This window comes from Muscardinus avellanarius (assembly GCF_963383645.1).
Source record: "Muscardinus avellanarius genome assembly, chromosome: 1".
Taxonomy (NCBI): Eukaryota; Metazoa; Chordata; class Mammalia; order Rodentia; family Gliridae; genus Muscardinus; species Muscardinus avellanarius.
In genome coordinates, this window is record NC_137786.1 from 217,417,068 (window position 1) to 217,436,832 (window position 19,765).

A 19,765-nucleotide genomic window follows, 5' to 3' on the forward strand; every position below is an offset into this window, starting at 1 on the left:
TTGAAAAGACATGGAAGACAAATAAATGAGTAATTTGAAAGCGTCCCTCTGCTGCCTGATTGTCCACCAAGAGGTCATGGGTTTAAGCACACACATCAGCACCAGGGCAAATCAACTCATTAAGTAACTATTTTGGAACGTCGTTCATACTTTGAAGTCAGGACTATGGAGTTTGTGGTCAATATCATCTCTTCCTCCTGCGCCATAAGACGAAAACAGGCTCTTGGCCAGTCTGCAGTAGCCTCCGACCAAGTGATGGTCCCGGGCGCTGCCTCACGAGGGATAGATAGTTTGCTTCTTCCTTGCAGGACTCACTGGCTAGAAGCTTTGGGCCCTGGGCTTCAAGGTGAGCCCCCCCAAATCGACTTGAGTGGTGGCCATTTGTGAGAAGGTGAAGTCTGTCCTTCCACTCGCTCAACAGGATTTAGAGAAAAGCCATTTGGCTTCCGATCACGGTTCTTCTTTTAACTTCATTTTATCTCCTGAGACCAGATTGAGGAACAGTACCACCCACCCTGGAGCTGAGGTTATGGAAATAAAAATGATTTCATGTGCAGCGAGTCTGAAGGAGCACAAAATTAGCAAAGCCCTGACCTGATCCTGACCCGCCTCTTCCTCCCGTCCCCTCGCTTGCACCCCTCCCTCCCCCTTTATTGTCTCCTAAGAGATTCATTGCCTCATGAAGAAGGGTATTTGGGCTTAAGCTGTCCTTCAGCTGCTTTCTGCTTGCATTTCCTTCTCTGCCCCGAGCCCCACAGATTGCAGGCTTCCAGTAGGCCCTCAGATGTCATGTGCAAGCTCGAGTTCCCACACAGCTGACAGGAGCTCCTGCTCCTAATGGTGTGAGCATGTGGCTTTTTGGTTAAATGGAAACCACATTCAGGGAGCGCCTTGGCTTTTAGGAAGTGCTGCTGGGGACGAGGGTTTTGTCATTGTTCCCCACCTGTCTCTCCGCCTTCTCTCTTCTCAACCTGGTGTGCGTGAGCCTGTGACTCCTCCCATACCTGTCCCTGCGCCGCAGAGCTGAAGAACCCCGCTCCGTGTGATTCCAGACCGCTCAGTCCCACCTGATGAACAGGTGAGGGACTGAGCTCGGGGAGCTGAGGTGCTTCTGAGCGTCAGAACCAGGGGAGATCCCAGGACTTCTAGACATGCCTGGCTCGACCTGGTACTCCCTCCCGGCTTTCAGTTTTCTCATCTGTGCAGCAAGGGAGCTGGACCGAAAGATCTCAGCCTTCCAGGCAAGACATCTCTGAAGGCTCCCAGACAGCTTGGGTGGGGCCGGCAACCCAGACTGCCGGGTGTGTGTCTGCTCCTTGCCACCCAGACGCTCATGGCATCTGGTGAGCCGGTGCACATACGAGGACAAAGAGGCACATGTTTCGAAGCCCCTTCCTCGGTTCTGTCTTCCCGCCAGTGGTGACCGCGGAAAGCTGTCAGGGCACACATTCCTGTCAACAGTGGCCAAGCCCAGTCTGCCCCTCCGCCTTCATCCCTGCTTCTGGCCTAAAGAAAGAACCAGAAAGGGTGGGCATTGTGTGCCCGGCACCCAGATGTGCCACACTGGGGCAGATGGATACCGAGAAACCCCCGGCAGCTCCCCACACTGCTGGTTTTCCTGCTTGGCTTATTTGAAGCGGAACTTGCCCTGGGATGGAAAGGGCTCTCTGGCAGACTGAGGTGGCCTGATGGTATACCTCACTTAGAACCACTGAGATGGCGTTGGCCTGACATATACCTCACTTAGAACGATAGAGCTTGCATGTGTACTTAACAAAGTTGCAGACTCTAGGTGACCGCTTCTGGCCTCTCCTGCTCTACACATCTCATTTCAGCGTGTAACTGGGCCGGAGGCATGAAAGAGGTTTTTGAGCTTTTTACCAATCACCCCCTTGATAAACACTGCCACCTACCAATGTACACAGAGCCTGAGCTGAGAAGGGAGGGAGAAGTCCCCCAACGCGACTATAGTGCGTGAAACTCCTAGTGCAGAAGGTGACCTCTGCTCCTGGGGGGCTGTGAGTGAATCCTATAACGGGCTCCTCTGTGGAATTAGAAGCCGGCCAGTGCCCCCTCCCACGGGGCAGCACACAGGACAAAGCCTGAAGGGAGGAAGGGCCGCTCACGCAAAGACCTTCACAGCTGGCTTCCGGGAGGCTCTGACCCAGGCCAGGGACACAAGGTCCAAGCTGGCTCAGAGTCTTGACCCACTTTGGTTCAGGGCTGAAAAAACTCGGCATGGGTTGGGGGGCTGTGAGGAGGAGATGGAAACGTGGCCAGTGAAATGCCCCTTGGACCTGGATTCCCCTGCCTCCCTCACCACTTCCTAGTCCATCTCTTGGGTCACATGTCCTGATACCCGCGCCACCCCTTCCACAGAGCAGCACCGTTTTTGCAGGACTGTGTCTCTGAAGGCGCGATGGCTGGAGCAGCCACTTCAGAGTGGCTTTCCTCCTGGTGCTGGGGGTTCCCGGCTGCACATCCCAGATGGGCGCCACCTGTTGCTCCACCTTCTCCTCCCTCCAGCCTGCTTCCCGAGGTTGGCTGCGGATATGCACGCGCTCCACTGGAAGTGCACACTGTAGGCTGGCTCGGGGTGAAGCCTGTTGTCCTCTTTTCAAGAACATTTATCATGTATCCATATATGCATGGTGTTTAACAAAGTGAAATGATAAAGACCAGGCTATTTAGAAACCTACAACTTGAACAGATCACGTTCAGTGGGTTAGTTCCTTGGGAACAGGTCTGTAAGGGAGGCCGTGGAGATTCTCCCCTGAAAGGACAGTAGCGGCACTTAGCCCCCCGCAGCGCATGGCCCGGCCAGTTGCACGGTCCCTGCGGGCCGGCTCTAACCCATGTGCTTCCTGTCAGGCATGAGAGCCAGCGGAGGCTGCTGTGGGGGCTTTTACACGGAGAGGCCAAGAGCTTATTTTGATCCTGTAGTAAAGGAAGCCAGCAAAGACCTCAGGAGGAGTGTGTGTATGTGCCGTACTTGTTTGTTTTTAAACAACTTCAAAAATGGCCAAGTAAGTACAGCTGGGAGTCTAGGAAAGAGAAAAATCTCCCTAATCAGATGAGAGGTGTTTGGGGCCAAGACTGTAAAAATGAGAAAGGAACGAGTGAGTGGAGGGTGGAGTCCATTGTTTAAATCTGCACTGAAGAGGAGTACGGCACAGCCCCCAAGGTGCAGGTGAGCCAGAGGACCGCTGAGCCCCAAGCAAGGCCTAGCGTGTGGAGTCTGTCCTCACAGAGACGGGCTTCCCCCTCTGAGGTGTGGCGGAAAAGGGATGAGGCCGCTGCTCTTGGAGACACCAGCAGAGCAGACGAGCAAGTCCACACTGGCTGTGATCTGGACAGCACGCAGAAGCACCGCTGCTGGAACCGCAGGGGCATGATGGGCAGCTTCAAATGCCCACGTACAATATGTAACGGCATCTGGTAGTAATGGCAAGGGCTGACCTCAGAGCAGCTCCCCGAGGTAACGAGGAAGGAGTTGGATTGGGTGGGGGCGGGGAGGGGCGTGCAGCTCGAGTTCCTGACCCTCTGGCTGGGAAAATGCTTTTCTATATACATAAGCCACTTCGTTCTACACTAGGGCCCGATTAGCGCGGGCCATCCCATTCTGGCTCACTCCGTTTTGATCCCTAGTCAGCTGCAGGATTATAGATGAAGTGACAAGGATGGTATCTTGATTATATCCAGCTGCCTGGAGTAAGTCAAGGGCAGAGGGGCCCTGCAGGAAGAACCGCATGCACCCGCTCTCCGCTCTCCGAAGGCTCCAGAAGAATCTGAGATTCGAGACCCCTCCAGCCGTCTTCCAGTGCGGGGAATTTAGCATTCCGCGACCCAGTGCCACCAAATTAAGTTCCTCTGGAGAGAGTGCTGATAAGTGACTTGCACCAACATAAGAGTCCCCTACTGAAATCTTAACAGTATTTGACCCGACTGGGCCAATGACAGTAATAATAAGATGACGATAATGATAGTGATGGTGATGATAGCTACAATCCGGGGTGGCGCTTACCCAGAGGGACCAGTGCATGGAGTGTATGTGTTGTCTTCAAATAAATGGGGAAGGGGGCCGCTGCTCTTGGTAGTAAAAGTTCTGGCGGAATCGGATGCTGCTGTACATCCTGGGCTTGGTTCTGGGTGCCTGGAGCCCTGCAGAAAGCTCCCTAAGGCCACCGAGGGGCCTCCGTGCTGAGAAAAAGGGAGCCAGCAGTGCATAGCGCGTCTGATGGAGTCTGCCTGCCGGGTTCACATAACTGTGCTGCTGCTCTGGGCTCTATAAAACCGTAATAGTATCATATTATTTTAATCTGCTGAAATACAAGCCCAGAGTAGAGAGCACGCAGCAGCAGCTTACACATCTAAGGAAATGTTTGACATGGCTTCATTTGTCTGCAGCTATTAGGACGATGCCTGTGGCCGATTAACTCTGTTGGTTGCAACATGGTGTTAATGAGGCCAAGGCTGTGGGTCTCTGTTAGGTGAGCTGTTTTCACAAAAAGGAAAGCTCCAGACCACGCCCAAGGCCCAGGTCAGATGTCCCATAAAATCCTGGAGAGGGTCACGGGGAGGACTGGGCAGAGACAGCATAATGACTCAGCAAGTGTCCCTTCCCCCGCTCCTGGGAAAGCAATTTGAAACATGTGCTTCAGTGATGGTGACTTATTACCGCTTCGCTCTTCACGCGCTGAGGCTGTGGCATTGTTATTCGTGGTAGCTGCTGCTCCATCCCACCACAGGCTTCCTTGCCCCGCCTAGCAGGACTCCCACTCTGGCTGGGGAGGAAACACATGGGGCCTCTGGTGCCATCATCTCGTCTCAGCAAGTATGTGTGGAATGCTGCCATGCACCCCGCACTGTTCCTGTCCTGATACGACAGGGAATTATGACCGTCTCTGCCTCCTCCAGTTTCAATTCCGCCAGAAGGAAATAGGTAATAGTCAAGTACATAATTGATCAGTGAAGTAACTGCACTTCAGTTTGTTAACACAAAGCCGGGGCTGACGGGGTGTGATGGAGAGAGGTTGGTGGCATCTGCCTTGGATAGAAGGTCCAAGAAGCTCTCTCCAGGTAGTTGACCTGACTGATGGGCAGGAGCCAGGTGTTTGAAGACACGCGAGAACATTCCAGCCAGAAGTCACGGGAAGTGCAAAGGTTCGGGGTCTCATGATCAAAGAGCAGAGGGGCTGCTGCTGGGGGAGCACATGGCCAGGGTGGGCACTTAGGACAAGCACGCCAGTTTGGATGCTATTCGCCATAGGAAGCCTCCCTCCTTTGTTTCTGTTTTGAAAGTAGGACATTCCTTAAAGATTTTCAGGGAGATATTATAGGTTGACTCATTCTTCTCGAAAAAGATACATTGGTGTATGTGGAGGGAAGAAGGGGGAGCAGGGTGGGATATAAATACACAAAGCGTCGTGGACATTTATTTCTTTCATTTTGAACTCACCATAACATATGACAGTGTACCAGGAAAAGTATATATAAAACGTAAAACTTTTAAAAAAGATACACTGAGGTCCAGATCCTCGCTACCTCAGAATGTGACTGTATTTAGAAACAGGGACTTTTCAGAGGTAATCAAATTCAACTGAGGTCATTGTGGTGGCCCTGGTCTGCTATGACTGGCATCTCTATGAAACAGGGAAATGTGGGCAGAGACTCAGCAGCAAGGGAGGTGGCCCATCATCATGGCACAGGGGACGACTAGCCACAGCCCTCTGTGCCAGGGGAGGCTGGAGGCTTCAGCGGGAGGCTGGCCTGTACAACACCTTGCTCTGGGCATCTAGTCTCTAGAACACAAGAGGAGTCTCTGTTGTTCTAGGCCCCCCAGTTTGTGCTTCTGTTCTGGCTCTTGTGTGGGGGCAGCCACTGGTTGCTCTGGCACAGGGCCCTGCGACTTCTGTGTATGTGCAGATAAATGTATAGTCAAAATAATTGTAATTCAAAAACTAGAGGCCACGGGTTGAGTTTCCCTGTGCAGAATACCTTAATATTCTATTAAAGGTGGTCATTCTAGATGCCGTGAACATCATGGTTTGGAAGGGCAGGAGTGGCAGCCGGGGGACAAATTAGAAGACTGTCACAGGGATCTTGGGGAGAGAGGGAAGAGGCTACAGCCCGAGGCAGTGGCAGCGGAGATGGTCCAAGGTGATCACAAGTAGAGCCAGGGGGACTTCTAGTGGGATTGGAGGGAGGAGAGGACAAGATGAAGGCTGATACCAATGTCTGGGCCTAAACAGCTCACTGGAAGATTTGCAGAGATGGGGAGGATGCAGGTAATTTGTCGGGGGATATAGAATTCAGACTTCTGTTTTGGACACTCAGTAAAAGGTTGGTTATCTGTGGAGTATCCAGGACTAGGCATAAAGTTAGAGGTCATCAGATTAGAGGTGTTTTGTTTTTTGTTTGTTGTGGTACTGGAGATGAAATCCAGGGGCCTTCTATCTGTGGGCCACATCCCCAGACCTATTTTATATTCTATTTGGAAACAGGATCTCACTAAGTAAGCTGCGGAGGCTGGCTCCAAACCTGCTATTCTCCTGCCTCAGCCTCTCAAGTACTGAGATTACAAACATGTGCCCTGCTTTAGAGATGGTATTTAAGGCAATTGAAACCAAATGTGATTCTTTAAAGAGAGAACTTGGAGAAATAATTAGGACCTAGGCTTGGACCCTCAGGAACCCTATCGTTCAGAAGTCAGCCAAAGACTGAGAAACGAGCAGAGGGAACTGAGGCACAGACACAGCCAGCAGACTGTCAGAGCTTGTCTATGCGTGGAAGTCCTCTCTCTCTCACAGGTTAAATTGAATCATATAGCAGTGCGTGGCGCACACGCAGGAAGTGCCTCATCCCCAACACACTAGGCTCTATTTAGTCCAGTAAGACTGTTTTTTAAGAACCTTTCTAAATGCAGAAATTAGATGTTTATTCTCAGTATGTTACAGACAATACAGTCAGACAAATGCTACACATTTGGGCATCCATTAGGACATGAGAAAGTGTGTGTGCTCAGGAAAAATTTGATTTTTTTTTTTAACAAAAAGACTTTGTAGCCAGGCGTGGTGGTGCATGCTTGTAATCCCAGCACTTGAGAGGCTAAGACAGGAGGCCTGCGGTTCAGGGACAGCCTCGGCTACTTAGTGAGGCCCTTTGCAACTCAAAGACCCTGTTTAAAAAAAAAAAAAAAAAAAAAAAAAATATATATATATATATATATATATATATATATATATATATATATATATATATATGTAGGGCTGAGGGTATAGCTCAGAGGTAGAATGACCCTGGGTTTCATCCCCAGTACTGCAAAAAATAAAAAATAAAAAAGACTTTGTCAGTTCTCACAATCGTCAATATAATACAGATCAGGGCAGTTGAGTTACAGAATTCCATTTATTCTTCATTGGTGCAGTCATTCAAAATGGCCAAGCATGGGTGGTACAAGCCTATGATACCACCTACTGAGGAGGCAAAGGCAGGAGGATCCCAAGTCCAAGACCAGCATAGGCAACTTAGCAAGACCCTGTCTCAAAATAAAAAATAGAGGGATGTGGCTAGGTGGTAGAGCGCTTGCTTAGCATGTGAAAGGCTTTGCATTCAATTCCCAGCATTGCCCCTGCCCCCCAAAAAAGGAACTCACTTTATTAGTCATAGGTTGTCACAGCTTGGCGAGCTCTTTCCCTCTACTACTTGAAATTTCCAAGCATGTGAAAGAAGTTTTGGAAGAAATCAGAAGCAACACCTATCTTTGAACGTCAGCAGAATAACTGGCTCCTGTTAGACTGACTGTCCTCAGAGACTCACTTCAACCTCCTTGGTTTATAAGGACCTGAAGCTTGGGGGTCGGTTTATGCCCGCCTGGGTGACTACACTGGCACGGGTCCTCTGAACTGGGCAGTCACTGGGATGTGCTTTTATCCCCAGGTCTGGAGGGAATTTCCTGACCGGCTGGTGGGCTACCCGGGTCGTCTGCATCTCTGGGACCATGAGATGAGTAAGTGGAAGTATGAGTCTGAGTGGACCAACGAGGTCTCCATGGTCCTCACAGGAGCGGCCTTTTATCACAAGGTGAGAGAGGGGCAGGTTCCGTCCAAGTGGGTCTCAGGCGACAAAACTGCCGGCCCCATGCACATTTTGGGGGGAGGCCCAACTCAAATTTTCCCTCTCTGCTACTGGGTTTAGGAGAACTGTTCTGCTCCGATGATTGAGGAGCAATCATTGAAAAGGAGTGGTTAGTGACACTCCTTTTCAAAAAAGTTTGTTGTTTTTCTAGTTATAAAAGTAATACGTGCTCACAGTAGAAAGTATGAAATACATAGCAATAAAATGAAGAAAAGTCTCTCGTGACCCTATCACTTAGAGATAACTCTTATCACCAGGCTCTTTTTTCAGCTTACCTTTTATTTATTGACTATTCATGCATACTTACATAGCTTCCTATTTCGGATAAAATGCCTCAGGAAAATAACTTAGAAGAAGAAAGATGCATTCTGCCTCTCAGTTTGAGGTTTCAGTCTCCCGCCGCTGGCTCCAGTGCTTTTGGCTGAGATCAGGCAGGGCATCGCAGCTGAAGAATGTGAGAGGGGAGAGCCGCTCAGCTCATGGCAGCTCATGGCAGGAGGAAGGAGAGAGGGGGAGAGACTGCAAACTCCAGGTGCACCCCGCGGCCTGCTGCCTCCAGTCAGGCCCCATCTTCCATCAAGTTTGTTCTTAGTAAAAGAAAGAACTTGACTGTTCATAGTCCTTGTGATTTGTGGTCGTAGACTATGTTTATTTTTGACCCATTAACTTCTATACTATTTCATATGTGTAGCTCATGGTAGTTTCAGGTTTGCCCTTTTTTTTTTTTTTTTTTTTTTTTTGGTGGTACTGGAGTTCCTGGAAACCCTTCTACCTCCGGGCTACACTCCCAGACCTATTTTCTATTTTTATTTGGAAACATGGTCTCTCAAGCTTGCAAGGCTGGCTTCGAACCTGCGTGATCCTCCTGCCTCCGCCTCCCAAGCACAGGGATTACAGCGTGCCCACCAGGCCTGGCTGCCTCATTTTTGTTACTTAAAAAGCACATCCCAGCCAGGCGTGGTGGCGCACGCTTGTAATCCCAGCATTTGAGAGGCTGAGACCGTAGAACCGCCTCAGCTACTTAGGCCCTCCGCAACTTAGTGAGACCCTGTTTCAAAATAAAGAATAAAAAATAGGGCTGGGGGTGTAGCTCACAGGTCAAATGCCCCTGGGTTCCATCCCCAGACCTGCAAAAAAAAAAAAAAAAAAAAGCACATCCCTGTTAAAAAACAAAAAGTTGGCCATAGTGAAATGTGTTCCAATGCCTCCTTTATTGACACTGCCTGGTGACCAGTCTTCTAGAGGAAGTGTGTCCCCGTGCCACGACCAAGTTGCCCCCACATGTCAGCCAAAGGAAACTGCTGTTTTCACGTTTCTTCTTTTTGTCTCCCCTGACAGTATTTTAATTATCTGTATACCTACAAAATGCCCGGGGATATCAAGAACTGGGTGGACGCTCACATGAACTGTGAAGACATTGCCATGAACTTCCTGGTGGCCAATGTGACGGGGAAAGCCGTCATCAAGGTAAGGGGCCTCGGCCCCCTGCTTCGCTCTCCTGGGACAGTCTCCCCTTGCCAAGCCTGAGAAGTTCTTGTGACTGAGAATGGCATTGAGCTCAATGAACAGATATATGTACAGTCATGTGACTGTGATTATTCCTAAACCTTATTTTTCAGTGCTGATTACCAGCTTTGAAAATACTTTAATTTTTATATTAAAAGCTGAGAGCACATAAAGAGCCTATGGGGACTGTTCAGATCTAAAAGGAATTCACTTTATTCTTGAAATTCAGATGTTGATCAAGTCAGATCCCCAGGAATATGAAAGAAGCCCACTTCCTTATCTGGTAGAATCATCCTGATCTTTTTCTCTTTAGGATTGGGATTCCATGTATAAAAACTGAGCAAGGCCAGCTTCCCTTCAGAGACTGCCTGGGAAGGTCAGGCTCCTCAGGAGCTTATGCTGGAATCGTGGGCTGGCATTTCCACAGATTCCTCATGATTAAACAGTGTCTGCGAAAGAGTGAAAAATCACTGCTTTGTCCCATTCCCCTGCCCATCTCCCAGCTCTCTAAGTGACTCAATGAAATGGCAAGGAAGACATAAAGATCCTTTGCGACCAGAATGCTAACTGCAAGGAAAGTTAAAGAAAGAAAACCACGCGGGTTATTCTTTGGCACCCCACCCAGATTTGCTTCTCAGCATGCTTTTTGCACTCCCGGGGACGGCGTCCCTTGCATCTTAGTCTCCCTTTGCTCCTCTGGCTCTCTCCCTCTCTCCTTAGTTATCCCTCTGTACCAGGTTAGGGAGCAGTCTCCCAGGAGCCTGCAAAACATTCAAGTCTGGGGAGGCTGGAGGGGAGTCCAGGCAAAGGATTCAGAGATCGAGGGGCGGTTGGATCATTTCCTGGCTGAAGGGAATCATAGAACAAGCTGGTATCTTCAAGAGCACAGTGCTGTTCATAGCATTCGCTGTTCGCTGAAAGACAGAGTGCCTGTTGGAACTGAGGTTATGGTGAAAGTTATGGGAGGCTGTATTTCATCGCCCTTATGGCTGCAAGAACAAATGGTGTTTATACAAGGACCTTGGCAGTGAGAAAACAGTCATTAAACAGGAATTAAGGAGCTTGTCATCACCACTTCTTTCCAGTTACAGAAGGCAAAAGCCCTCCAAGCCTCTTTTATTGGGCCCTTGTGAGTTCTGCTGTTGCCTGAGCCAGCCAAACAGAACGGAATGGTGAGGTGTGTGTTAGGCGTGTGCGCGCGCACACGGGCAGCATCTCAGCCTACGGCACAGACACATGCAGAGCAATGTCACTAGCATGATTTTACAGTCCTTGGCACTGACAGCCAGGTATGTTTTGTGCTCCTCTGGCAGGTGACCCCGCGAAAGAAATTCAAGTGTCCTGAATGCACAGCCATTGACGGGCTTTCACTAGACCAGACACACATGGTGGAGAGGTGAGTGAGCCTCCCGACACAAGTCCGCCCTGGCCTCTGATCCCCATTTCCTGCCTTGGGACTGTTTATGGGACTTTGTTGGAGATATAAGGACAGCAGCTGGTAGCCATAGTCACCTCCTTTTGCACTGTGGGGACTGGGATAGTTCAAACCCAGGTCACCCAAAGAATTAATTTGGAATGCTACTCACTCAATTTGCAATGGCTGGAAGGGTCTTTTAAAAATATAGCTGGCCTTAAGCTGTAGAAGCCAGATTCTCCACGTGCAGTAACTCTCCGCAGCCACTCCTGTGGAAGCTGGGTAATTCCAAGGAAATAGCGAGTTGTTTCTCAGGGTAATATCTCCATGTTGTACTAATAAAATCTTACCTCACCTACCAGAAAAAAACCACACCTACCAGAGACAAATTACCTTTGCTGACGATGCTGAAACACCTGCTAAGAACGAATCAAAAGCTGTGCTGCAGCTATGTTGGTGGCCCACCCTCGTAATCCCAGTACTTGGGAGGCTGAGACAGGAGGATCGCAGGTGCATGGCCAGTCTCAGCTACATAGTGAGGTCCTCTGCGACTTAGTGACACCATGTTTCAAGATAAAGAATAAAAAATAGGGCAGCTGGTGGTATAGCTCAGAGGTAGAATGCCCCTGGGTTCCATCCCCAGTGCTGCAAAAAAACCCCCAAAAGCTGCCCTGCAGCACTGAGGGCAGACAGCATGAAGCAGTCCTTTGCTTTAATCCCATCAGTTACTCAACAGGCACGCTCAGGTATGACATGTGGTCCTCATGAGTATAAAGAAAGTGGGAAACGGCTTTCCTTCAGACCATCAGAATCTCGTACTAGACCTAGCAGTTCCCACTTTTACCCCACAAAAGTCCCCAGGCATCAAAGTGCCAGAATCAAATCTAATTCTTCCAAAAGACAGCTCTTGACTGGAGACAGCAAGCTTTGACATCCTGGTAGCGCAGCTGGCAAGGGACCAAATGCACTCAGAGAATGCTACGGGACCATTTCAGAAAGAGATTTCTAGCTCAGTTTTCCACATATCTCATGTGCATCTGCTTGCAGAATTCATTCTGAAAACTATAGGCCAGAATAAAATCCCTCAAGCCTGGAGGATTTTTGTACAGAAAGTTTTTCACTTGGCCCTGGATGCTTTTATAATGCTTTATCGTTCTAACTCTCTAAGTAGTCGTATATATGATCATGATTTTGGCCATATCTGTCACTGGTCATCATAAGTATTGTCCAGTGTAGAGCAGTGACATTAATAATCACAGCTCATTTGGAAGAGACTCCGATTGTCATTCTACTGGAGGACATGAAATTGATGTTTAAACCTACCTACCCCATTCTCTGCGTTTGGAGAGATTCATAGCACTAAACCAAGTGCTTATTGGACTTACATGATGTGGGAAAAGGATGTGAAGGAGAAAATTTGACCTGATGGTGGCCTTGAGTTCGTGCTGAAGCTAGACTGAGGTCACTGCTCCCGCAAAGAGGCTTAGAACGCAGCGAGAGAGAGTCGGGTTAGATCATTATTAGGGACCACGCAGCAGAGGAGCTGAGGCTTCCTGCTCGGGAGACCTTTGAAAACAGAAGGGGCCTAGTTGTTAGGCTGGAGTCAGATGATATCAGAGTGTATAATTACCAACAGCAATCTCACACACACACACACACACACTCACACTCACACACACATTTGTATATTATAATTTAATCCTAAATCATTTGTGTCAAGTGCCCAGAGCAGAGCTCAAATTGAGAAGAAAGAGAGGAGACTTCTTGCTGGGTGAGTTATTCAGAATACCTTTGTCAAAGAGGTGGCTTTAAAGAGAACCTCCAAAGTCACCTGGGCTCTGGCCAGTGAGGCTCTGGGCAAGATGAGGAGTCCCGGGCAGGGCCACTGTGTGACCAGACATACCTGATCGGCAAATTCCAGGTTTATTGTTATTTATTTATTTATTTTGCGGGTCTGACTGAGGACAGAACCCAGGGGCATTCAACCTCCAAGCTACACGTCCTGCCCTAATTTTTATTCTTTTTTCTGGAACAGGGTCTCACTGAGTTGCAGAGGGCCTCACTAAGTAGCTGAAGCTGTCCGCGAACCGCGATCCTCCAGTCTCAGCCTCCCTCCCTATTGCTGAGATTACAAGCGTGCGCCACCACACCCAGGTAGTTCCAGGTTTATTTGGCAGGCATTAGGAAATTCAATTTAGCTAAAGCCTAGAATTCTGACCTGTTAATGCCAGACTGCAAAGGGCTTTGAATCCCTAGTGGAGGAGCTCAAATTTTTTCCTTTAGGCTCTGGTCAGACATCAAGGGGTTTTGAGCAGGGCACTAACTTGATCAAAGAATTGCTTTGAGATTCATTTGAAAGAAGTACAGAGGATGGAATGAAGAATGTAGAAATTGGAAAAATACCAGTTAGAAGCCTTAAACTAAGTTGAATATAGAAAAGAAGGAATAATTAAATTGCAAGGATGTGTGTGTGTGTGTGTGTGTGTGTGTGTGTGTGTGTGTATGGGGGGGGTCCTCTCCAAAGGAAGACGTGACAAACTCCAACCGGATAGGTATGGAGAGCTTATAGAAAAGGAATTGGCACAGCACTTAGGTTTCGAGGCAAGAGGAATGGTGGTGCCTTCAACAGTGTAAATAATGGAGTTGGGAGGGGAGAGATGAGGGCGAGGCTGTACTACAGCAAGGCTTGGGATGAGTGTCCCTTGAACAGTCTAATCAATGGAGACAGGAGATTTCAGTCATGGGTGAAACTGGAGAACAGTAAGGTCTTGCTCTCTGTATATAGATGTAGTTATTGCGCAGGCTGTTAGAAATACAGAACTTTGGAAACAAGTTGAAAAGGAAGTTACCCGCCCAGACACTAGAGTTGACAAAAGAAAGCCAAAGGCAGGTTCTGAGAACGTCTCACATTTAGGAGACAGAGTAACGAAAAGCAGAGAGACAGCCGCTGGGAGGCCAGCAAGGTCTGCGGGGCCGGAGCAGGAAAGGGCCGAATCGCAGACCCAGAAAAGGCCGCGGGCCAAACGGTACCAGTGACGTTCGGACAGTGGCATCGAGGGTGGCGAGGCCCAGGCATTGCAGGGTGAGTCCGCGGGGAGGAGCCAGAGTTGGTGGACGCACATGCCCTTCGAGAGGCGCAAGAGGGAGTGGAAGGAATCGATCTCAAAACAAATGAGCGACTGCGAGCTCTGGATTATCTAACGCGCTGCTGAGACTGGGAGGGAGGAAGGCGTGGTTCAGCCATCTCAGCCCAAGAGATGGAGTGACACCTACAACTGCCCAGTTGCTCTGTCTTTAACGGCTCCCTTTGCAAAGCACACAAAGCAGTGGAAGCAACTGTCCACTTTGCCGGCATCTGGCCTCGTATTTGAGAGTCTGGGGTCTGAAACCTCAGTAGTAGAGGGGAGTGGCTCTTACTCTCCAGCATCCATTTCCAGGATCTTCTACTTTTCTAGGAATAAGAAGCAATTAGGGCAGTTCATTTTTACAGTATTTTCATCAAGGTCAGAGTGATATGGCACATCGTGTCAATTTAAGAAAACATAATACTTTGAATCTGGGCATTCTTTGTTCAGATTATGAGTTTGCCACTTATTAGCTGTCCACAGGTAAAGAAATTGGCTTACCTTATCCAAAACATCAATCTCTTTGTCTGCAAAAATAGGGATAATCAGCTGGGTGTGATGTCACACACTTGTAATCCCTGCGCTTGGGAGGCTGAGACAGGAGGATCGCACAGGTTCGAAGCCAGCCTCAGCAACTTAGTGAGACTTTGTTTCCAAATAAAATATAAAATAGGTCTGGGAATGTAGCCTGCAGGTAGAAAAGCCCCTGGGTTCCATCCCCAGTGCCACCAAAAAAAAAAGGGGGGGATAATTAATATCTACCACAGTAAAATGTCCACTTAGAGGTTTGACAAATATTTATTGAGCATCTTTGTACCAAGCACTGCATTATTTCCAAGACAAATGAAGTAATGAGTGACTCGTGAGCTGAGCACAGCGCCCGGCAGTGTTAGTTTCCGTCCCAGTTTCCCGAGCATCAGTCCTAAGGGCTCCCTCCAGGTTCCTTTAGAGAATGGTGTATGTTGGGAAGGAGATCAGAACCCGCAGTCCTTTCCCAGCTACTTTAAACATGTCAGAGACAGATGCTGGCCATTCTTAGTATGTGTGCACTTGACGGAAATACAGGAAAACAGCTGCTTACAGGTGGCTGGCCCTGACGGAACCACTCAGGTGGGTCACCTGCCGCCAGCCGAGCCCTGCCTGCCCCAGCCCTGCTCAACCCAGACCCAGAACAGGAGGAAAGAAAGTGGGAAGGAAGCACTGTGGCTACCTGGCAGTCGGGGCGGGGCCCACCCCACTTCTCCAGTGCAGCCCTGTGGAGAAGAGGCCTCTCCAGAGCTGGGCCAGCTGAGGCAGCCTCCGTGAGCCAGGCTGGCCTGAGCCCTAGCGCCACCTCTCCCGTGGCCCTGCCCTGCTGGCAGATCTGGCTACAGAGGAGACATTGTCATCAGTACTGTCTAAGGGGCCATGGAGCGCTGTCCTCCACCAAGACCAGGACCCCTTAATGCACACCCACTAGTACCCATGCTGGGCGTGGTGGGCTTTGCTGGAAACCAGAAGAATTTCTTCCTGTTCACACACCCGCTGTCAAAACGTGAAACCTGGTGGGGATCTGACTTGGGCCCTGCTGCCTCCGACCCCATAATTTGAAGAGGGAAGCTGTTGCCCAGTGCTCGGATCACAGCATGTCAGAACCCTTTACTCTTTTTACCTGTTTCCCTCCGGTTTGGAACCAGGGACCACCACCTCCTGAGCAGAAGATCTAACAGAGTGTGACACAAAGGCAGAGGCTCTCCTGCTGGTGTGAGCCTGGATTCGAAGTCCACATCCACCGCGTTCTAGTTCTGGGTCCTTGGGCAAATTAATTCCCTCTCTGAACCTCATATTCTTAACCCATAACATGAGGCTATAGAAACCCAGGCCTTGGGGAGGGGGGCGTGGAGGGAGGGAGGGATAGTTTAAGGAATGGAAGAGAAGATAACTCTAAGTTGTCTGGCACAGGAGAGAGGCTCAGTGGTTGTGAACTTCCAGCCCCTCCCATTGGGCCCTAAAACTATGTTCATAAAGTTGTAGCATCTCATCATTAGGGCCTGGGGTCAGGAACCGGACTGCCTGGGTTTGGCTCTGACTCCGCTAGATCTTTTGACCTTTGGACATGTTATTTGGCTTCTCTGTGTCTTGATCTTCCCATTATAAAATGGAAATAAGGAAAGGATATAACATTCAGTGAGTTATCAGTACATGGAAAAGCACTTTCAACCCAGCTTGGGTCATATAATAATGTTACCTATTTGTGGTGTTGGTAGGCACAAAGTTGCATCAGCTAAAAGCTCAACATGAAATGGTAACAGATTTTTTTCCAAACCATAGTGACAAGCGAGAAGAATTGATAGTGACAATCTTCTTTAATTAACCAATTCCTTCTGAATGCCCAAAGATCTTGAATAAAAATCTTGTTGATTATTAAAACTTGAAACCAGGCTTGCAGTTATATCTGAGAGCAGGAGAGACTTGTGAGAGCTTAGAATTCAGCTCCCGCTGGGAGAACAGCTTGTCTCTGATTCTGTCCTTACTGCATCTCCCTAGTGCAGCTCAGCGCCAGGGATGAGGAGAAGGTACTGACCTTCCTCAAGTCCATCCCGAGGTCCTCTTGACTTCAGAGGCAGGCTTCCCAGGCTTGGCGCTGAAGCCTCATTGCCAGCTGTCACACCCAGCTGGCCTGATTGACAGGAGCCACCCTCCCACCCCCCACCCCGTGACCCGCTTACCTGGACGAGGCCGACCTGGCCTTGGGGTGGGTGGAGCTGCTGTCTCTCCCCTGGCGGTGGCTGCTGGCTTGAAGATGGAGCAACTCAGATTGACCCTGTGAACTTGGCTCTGTAAGAGGAGCTCAGATCTTCCTAGTTGACCATTTCCTTCATTCAGCCGGTGATGTTTATGGTTTGAAATTTAGGTTCACCGCCCTCCATCTTTGCCTGCTTCTGCTCCATGGGAAGAGCCTCTCTCTGCCTGAGATCCCAGTGGCCCTTTCCTTTCCATCCTCTGCCTTCTCTCTTCAGCTGGCAGCGATGGGGTTAAGGATTGTTGGCAGTTAATCCACCTTGGTTTGAGGCCTGCTGGTGCTGGGCTGGAAGAATGAGTGGAATTCAAGGGGGAGGGGAAGGTACACTGACCTGCAGGCCTGGCCTCCAAGGCTCTAAACCACCCCTTTCACTTTTTCCCACTGAGCTGAAAACCTTAGGCCACCCCATTTATCCACACTGCCCTGCCTTTTCCAGAGCCTGGCAGTGAGCTGGGGCTCTTGGAGTTTCCTGTCAATAGTGAATGTGGTGTGCTTTGCTATCTTTTGAGGCATTTTTTTTTTCCAGTACTGGGGTTGGAACCCAGGATAATTCTACTTCTGAGCCACACCCCCAGCCCTATTTTTTATTCTTGGATAAAAGTATTTTGGAACAGGGTCTTACTGAGTTGCAAAGGGCCCCATTAAGTAGTAGCTGAGGCTGTTTGCAAACCACGATCCTCCCGTCTCAGCCTCCCAAATGCTGAGAGTACAAGTGTGTGCCTTCACACCCAGCCATCTGAGGCTCTTAAACGTTTTTCTTTTCTTCCTCTCCGCATCTCTCTCCTTCTGCTCCACTGCCCCCGCCCGCAGGTCTGAGTGCATTAACAAATTTGCTTCGGTCTTTGGGACGATGCCACTCAAGGTGGTGGAGCACCGCGCAGACCCCGTGCTGTACAAGGACGACTTTCCTGAGAAGCTCAAGAGCTTCCCTAACATTGGCAGCCTGTGAAGCGTGCCCTGGCGGGGGGTCTGGACCCGAAGCTGGCCTGAGAGGAAGGACAGGCCTCCTCGGCTCTGCTTCACTGTGAGTGGGGTTGGTGACTGCCGGGCCTGGGCGGCCCCGCCCGAGCACTCTCCGAAGGACAGGAACCAGGAGGACAGTTGAGCCCCCACGGCCATACAGCTCCAGTCTCCTCACGATCACCACTGGTTCTCTTTGAAAATGCCAAGTGGAAAGACGCCTTCCTGGCATGCTGCAGAGTTCAGCCTGGAGCAGGTGCCTGCTGCAGCCTGCCTGAAGAAGCCCACCTGAGGGCAGAGGAATAGCAGGCCAGGTGCCCAGGCCTCCTCGCGGTCAGTTACTTTACGCTGGCACATGTAAGAGCGGCTAAGCCTGCAGTTTGGTACAGAACCCAAACACAGTGGGTTTGCTCCTCGCCTTTGGGCCTGGTGCTCTGGGTGTGTGCAGAGGGGGACCACCAGCGGCGGGGCAGGGGCCCTGCAATTCCACAGACTCTTGGTTGGGCTTTTTTATATGATTAAAATTATTTTTTACTCCTTTTTCTATTGTGTCTTAAACACTGATTCTTAGTAATCCAGGAGCTGTCCTTCTTTGCGTGTTTGACTCCACCCTCTGGTCTGAGAGGACACTGCCAGGAGGAGGATCTGGTACCATTAGCATCAGTATGAGAAGGTCCCACATCATAAGTGTTCTATGAGCATTTGACTCAGAAACCTCCAGAGCAGTCCATTTGCTTCCTGATGAGATCCAGTCGAGGCTTGATCTGCATGCTCAGGGAAAGACAGAGGGCTTCGGCCATACCACCGCACTCTACCAGGCCGTGCTGTAAAACTGAGGGAGCCGTGACCCCCACCCCGAGAGGGATGCCAACATTTCCCTCATTCTTTGGTATAAACATAACATTAGCCAGGAAGGTTCTGGCTAACGTTATATGCTGCTGTAACAACCACTTTGCAACCTTTACTGGTATATTTAAATCATTAAGTTTCAACATTTAGTAATACTGCACATGTGTGAATTATACCTCTTTAAGCCCAGTTGATGAACAAATCTACTCTGGCAAATGTTAAATGTTATGGATTTGAAACAGATTTATCTGGCTCTAATATTAAGATTAGCCACAGTTTGGGCTTTAGCCATAACATATGTCCCTGAAACACAAAATACATAACAATTTGCTTAGAATATGGATATAATTACGGAAGCCCAGTTGTGTGCCCGTCGAAGTCAGTGGCACCCCCCTCATGTTCTGTTGAGCGACTTGCAGGTGAGCAATGGTGGAGTCACCCCACATGGGGCCCACGGACCAGGCCAAGAGGCCAGGCAAGCGTCTGAGAAGAGCAGAACTGAAAGGGGAAGTCGCAAGCGAGAGTATGACCTGTTTGTTGGTAAGGAGTGGAGGATTCTGGACAGTTGGACCAGAAGGAGAGCAGGCGAGCACCTTGTCCAGATGCAGCCCCGGAAGCCGAGGTTTGCTCGGTGTGTTAGAGCTGTACGCTGGAGCCTGGTAGGAGCCAACGTGACTTCATATGCATGCTAGTGAGCAGGGGGCTGGGGAAGGCGGCGTGGTCTCACATTCACAACACTGGCGTGGTACGATAGAAAATCAGAGGAAGGGATTTCAGTTGTCACCCAGGTCCCATAAGCTGACAAAGTCAGTGAGTGCCTCTTAACTTTCTAGGGGGTCGCTAGCGTGGTCCCAAGATGTGGGATATGTATGGGGCAGAGGGGAGAGGAGGAGGGCTTGCATTGAAAGCCAAGAATTGTGTTCAGTAGGGGGTGTGGCACCGCCCGCCACTGAGCGCCTTCCGACATTTCCCTTCTACTCATGTCTGAGTGCT

General features: G+C 49.6%; 1 protein-coding gene across 1 annotated transcript in view; it reads left to right on the forward strand.

The window, feature by feature from the left end:
- Nucleotides 1–17,912, forward strand: part of EXT2 (exostosin glycosyltransferase 2) — a gene marked incomplete at both ends in the record, with an annotated part of 126,732 nt that extends 108,820 nt beyond the window's left edge. Inside the window, 4 exons of the mRNA XM_080706825.1 lie at nucleotides 7,939–8,082; nucleotides 9,475–9,603; nucleotides 10,956–11,038; nucleotides 17,774–17,912. Coding sequence (XP_080562951.1) covers nucleotides 7,939–8,082; nucleotides 9,475–9,603; nucleotides 10,956–11,038; nucleotides 17,774–17,912 — 495 coding nt within the window. The remainder of the gene's footprint in view (nucleotides 1–7,938; nucleotides 8,083–9,474; nucleotides 9,604–10,955; nucleotides 11,039–17,773) is intronic.
- Nucleotides 17,913–19,765: the final 1,853 nt, after the last annotated feature.